Source organism: Halyomorpha halys, unplaced genomic scaffold (genome assembly GCF_000696795.3).
Source record: "Halyomorpha halys isolate HHAL.00 unplaced genomic scaffold, Hhal_1.1 Scaffold343.1, whole genome shotgun sequence".
In the NCBI taxonomy this organism is placed as follows: domain Eukaryota; kingdom Metazoa; phylum Arthropoda; class Insecta; order Hemiptera; family Pentatomidae; genus Halyomorpha; species Halyomorpha halys.
In genome coordinates, this window is record NW_027109758.1 from 1,063,619 (window position 1) to 1,068,924 (window position 5,306).

The window sequence follows — 5,306 nt, forward strand, 5'->3', positions numbered from 1 at the left end:
CTGTCTGTATGAATTCTGTGTACAACAAAAACTTCTTGTTATTAAATTCAGCCCCACTGCTCAAGCTCAATTTTCTAATTAATCTAATTCATTTTCTATATAAAATATTACACCTCTAATATATAATATTATATACACATATATAATGTGTGTGTATATATATATATAATTAATACACAATGATGATTTTACGCAGACAAGACATTTGGATTTTACATCTTTCCCAAGCAGTCCTGATGAAGGCTAGAATTTCTGGCTGAAATATTGACATTAACAAATTAGTTTCTACTTTTGTTCTTCATTGACTGCACTCCCATTTATCTTCTCTTTATAAATATTATCCACAGTCAACAGTCTTCTCATAATTACTACACAATGGTTTTTAATTGAATTGTTTAATTATAACAGTAAAAAACAAAACAAAATATCTGGTGTTTTTGGATTTTAAGTATCTTTAAACATGAAACCTCAAAATTTGATAGGGTTAATTTTTGAAATCTTGGAAAATTTCTAAGCTTTATTATTGAAAATAATGAAAAGAAACCAAATCTAATGTACTGTATATTTGCTATTTTAATTATTTTTCTTTAGTGATAATTTGAGGAAGTAGTATTACTCCTTAACATTGAGGACCTGTCCTGTATTTACAGCATAAATAGCTGATATATAGAGGAAATTATCTAATGAACCACCACTTTGAAACAATGCGGACAGCAATAACAGTTCTGAGGATTATCTTTGAGAAGCCAGTAGCTTTGGTACCAAATTTCAAAAAAATTTGTGAACAGCAGACAGATTATTTTTTTTTTCCAATTTTCGGATTCTAATATCTTCACTTTTCTTCTTAAAGGATTATATAATTCTTCCATCATAGAATTGAAACATATTTTTACCATACACTTAAATTTAAATACTAGATGATTGACAAGATTTGAAACAATTAATTCACAAATGATAGAATTTTAAAATATCAATCACAAACTTAAGTTAATTATTGATTCCAGAAGTCGGAAAAATTAATTAATTAGTTATAAATTTGTATTTAAAGTTACTTGTATAAGTGTGGATGCTGCCTTAAAAGCATTTGATTTGTGACAAAAAAACAACTCAAGGCTGGTCGGCCACAAATTCTAGCCAACTTGGAAGCCAATATAAATAACCCATCCTCTCACTTATACAAATGAAAATTTGTCATAGTTTAGAAAACTTTTTAATTTCACCTAAAGATTTTTTTATTTTTTGTGAAATTTAACACAGAAAAAAAAATTCTTAAAGGTTAGAAAATCGTCATAGAACTTTAAAGTGATGTTATTATTTTTAGAACTCAATTAACTTCTTACTTACTTTAAAATTTAACATGCTGACAGTCTAGTATAAGATACAAGCATACAATATCTCATACCCATTCATACAATTAAGTCAATGCTATATTTTTTTAAACTAAGACCTGACACAATCAAGAATTAAAACTCTAATATAACTAGGAAAAAATATGTCAAAATTTATTTTTAAAATCTTTAAATTCAAATATCTTTTAACTGCCTGCTGTGATATAACTGTCCTTCCCTAGGATCCCCAATACAAGTTATTTTGTAGTTTCAACTTAATATTTATAAACTTACCATATTTTTCAGCATAAACAAATTTTGTTGTAGCTGTACAAATTTGGCAAGTAAAAAGATACAAGATACTCATCATAGTCATTCTATACAAAGATCTACATATATAGATTATATCACAGTGGGCAATCAAAGTGTTAAGCAACATTAAGCAAGTTTAACTACAACTATAGAAGTAGAATAATAAAATAAAAAACTCAAAAATAATAAAACTTTTTATTGAAAACTTATCTACATTCACTCTGTATTAGTATCAACATTCTTTGTTTGAAGACTCTTGAAAGAAGTGACGGGTACATAAGTTACAAGAGTATAAAGCTTATGAGGAGAATCTTCATCATCATTACGACGCCTGGAAAGTCGTACCCTTACACGGAAAGGAACATTCCTGATTCCCTTACTCCACACTTGCTTGTTTAAATGTGTGTCGATTCTTACATCAGGAGTTCCCATTTGTTTTACAGCAAACTTCCTGAGCTCCTTAATTGCACGTGGTGCCCTCTTTTTGAAACCGATACCATGAAGCCTTTTATGAAGATTCACAGTATATTCACGGGTAATAACTTCATTGATGGCTGATTTTCCCTTCTTGTCCTTATTTTTGGCCATTTCGTCACTAAAAAAAACAACATATGTTTTAATAATGACTAAAGTTATTAATAAATTCACAACAAAATTAAAATATAATAGGAAATCAAACATTTCATCAGCTAAATGTAAAGAAGAAAGAATAGTTATCCTAAATCAGATGAATAGTTAAATAATACAAATATGAATTTATATTGGAAGAAGATAATTGACCATATGAAGTAGATTGTAGGAAGAAGCCTAGGTGGCAGTCAATAAATGTTTCAAAATAGTAACAAAAAACAATTTTTTGTTAACCAACGAAGCCCTGCAAAGTGGTTTCGCCCCACTTTGCAGGGCTTCGTCAGAGCTAAATGAAAAAACAAAATACAAACATTTTAGATTAACAAAACATTAAAATAAAAATATTTCAAAACAATAGTTATGTTTATAAAGTATATAAAAAAGAATTAATAATAACAATATAAGGAAGTATACATTTAGGTAGACTATATAGGTTTTTACATACTTTACAAACATAACAATTGTTTTGAAATGTTTTGGAGAAGCCCTGCAAAGTGGGGTGAAACGTTGGTTAACAATAAATAGTTTTCTTAAACTATTTTGATACCTTTATTGACCGCAAACATTCCTACAAAATAATAAATTTATATATATAAGAATAACTAAGGCATAAGTATTTTAACTGCACAGCTTCATCCCATTTAAACAAAAGACATACATACTAAAATAAAACTTGAAAACAGATAAATAATAGAATTATTAACTTATGTTCAGATAATAAATCTAGTTGCATTGTTACAACCAAAAACATAATTATTGGTACTAGTTCTAAAACACTACTTCAACAGAGCAGTTCGGACCAATTAATAGAAAATGAGAAAAGTCGATGAAATATCTTTAATAAAAACAGACACTACAAAGTGATTTATACTTATGCAAATTTTGAAACCAAAACCTGAAGAGGATCTCTTGGGGATTTGTTCATCTCCTAAGTGAAAGCAAATCAAAAGCGGCAATAATAATACTGGAGTAATGAGTCTACATGTTATAACCCACAAGAAATGTCATATTGTGTATAATTATGAGAGATAGTTGACCGTGGATGACGAACGAGAAGATGGTTGGGGGTGCGGTAAAAGATAAACAGAAATAAGTTGGATTAACCTATTTTATTGTGCCAACGTTTCGGCTAGAGTTTCTAGCCTTCTTCAGGGCTAAAAACAGAACAAGATAACAACCACAGTAAGTATAGAAAAATAAAAAAGAAAGTATAAACAGAATAATTTTACACAAAATGAATAATTTTACAAAATAGAATTAATAAAATGAAGTGGAAATAGGTTAATCCAACTAATTTGTGTTTATCTTTGATCGCACCCCCAACCATCTTCTCCTCATATTGTGTATAAGTTATTACAAACTCCTCAATCGTTTTGGTCTGGAGCTTAATATCTATTACTATCAATTGTAAAATCACTAAGTGAATATATTATTCCTGTAATTAAACCAGTTATTCCCACAGCATTATAAACAGATTTAATTTTTAAGTTCGTCATATAAAAATAATGGTATCAGTTTTTTCTCAAAATAAGTTCATAAAAATATAAGTATACAGTCTACTGCATAAATGAATCACCACTAGATTTTTTTTTTTTTAAGAAATACTTTATTCATTCATGCTGTCCAAATACATCGGGTTGCTACATTATACAGCATACTGATCAATCCGTGACTGGATAAATATGTTACATATTTTTACATGATATAATATAATATATAGATAACATTTTGTTTTTATTAATATAACATTAATATTCCTAAATTTTGTTCCACCAATCACCAAAATAACATAATTAAAAATAATCAATAATAGGAACAAAGCGATTTACAAATTTCAATGTCTTCCAAAAAGGGATAAATCAAATAATTCCTCTAAAAGTAAATTTTGACTAAAATAATTGTGTCGTCTGTAGCATACCAGATTAATAAAAATTAAGTGAATTTTCCTTATATTTAGGAACAAGGATATAATTATAATTAGGAAACAAGAAACATCACACATAAAGTAGAATTAAATATCTATAAGCCCTTCAATATAACTAGCAATACTTCCCAACTTTTCAGTTTATCAAGGAATAACCATGCTATCATTTTCTTATCAACTAACAACAGACAAAAACATTATATTACAAAAAGCAAACTATTTAAAAACTACCTAACTAATGCAATACCTAATCAATAACGTATAGAAAGACTTGTGTTTAACGTGTTTAAATAAGAGATATGATTGAAATAATATAACACTTATAGTGAATAATTATATAATGTAATTACTAGGTAATTCACGGATCAGCTTTAATATGAAGCACATTACAATCGTTTAAAGCCATAACCTAAGATCATCTAAAAAAACAGGTTAACTAAGTGAATCTAGAATTAAATATAAAGAAACAACCATGAATCCACACCTACCAATATCGCAGTCCCTAACGGAGCACTGTAAACTAATAGAAATCCGATTATAAAATGTTAAATTAAGAATTCCTTCTTAATCTCGACGCCACGTGCAGCAGTAGCACAGTTAAAAAGACAACAGTATGGCAGACTCGAAGCAGGTTATACAACTAAACCATACAATATTTATCCTGTTAATAAGCCTACTAGAAAGAGAAGAATCTACCAATGAAAATAATATTAACAAATTTATACTTACATTTTTTACAGTTCCTTCTTTCTCACTTCACCTCTCTGAAAGATATTTTAATCAAAATTAATATACGAATGCCTTTCTTTTCTCTGTTTATGCCTCTTTGGAATCAAGATCTTCATACGTTTTCCAAAAATTCGGTTTATATATTTGTAAATGATTAATTTTTACAATTTCGCAAAATCCCATTACAGAATCCTTAAGAAATCTATTAAACTATTTCATTTTAAAACATGAAACCACTTTTTTAATATATTGATACTCTAAAATTATGTATTTATATTGTTTAATTATAGAAGCAGTACTTCCCATTTTGTTTTAAAAGGCATAAAATGAAGAACAGAGCAATGAAAAAATATAAATTTCCTATAATCTTCAAAAATTATAGT

At 27.8% G+C, this 5,306-nt stretch overlaps 1 protein-coding gene across 1 annotated transcript; it reads right to left on the reverse strand.

Annotated features, from left to right (window-relative positions):
- Positions 1 to 1,821: 1,821 nt before the first annotated feature.
- On the reverse strand, positions 1,822 to 4,822 carry RpL31 (ribosomal protein L31). The gene is made up of 2 exons (XM_014421870.3): positions 4,683 to 4,822; positions 1,822 to 2,235 (listed from the first exon to the last, which is right to left on the reverse strand). The coding sequence occupies exon 2, from the start codon at positions 2,226 to 2,228 to the stop codon at positions 1,857 to 1,859; it is 372 nt and encodes a 123-aa protein (XP_014277356.1). The 5' UTR covers positions 2,229 to 2,235; positions 4,683 to 4,822; the 3' UTR covers positions 1,822 to 1,856.
- Between the last annotated feature and the right edge of the window lie 484 nt (positions 4,823 to 5,306).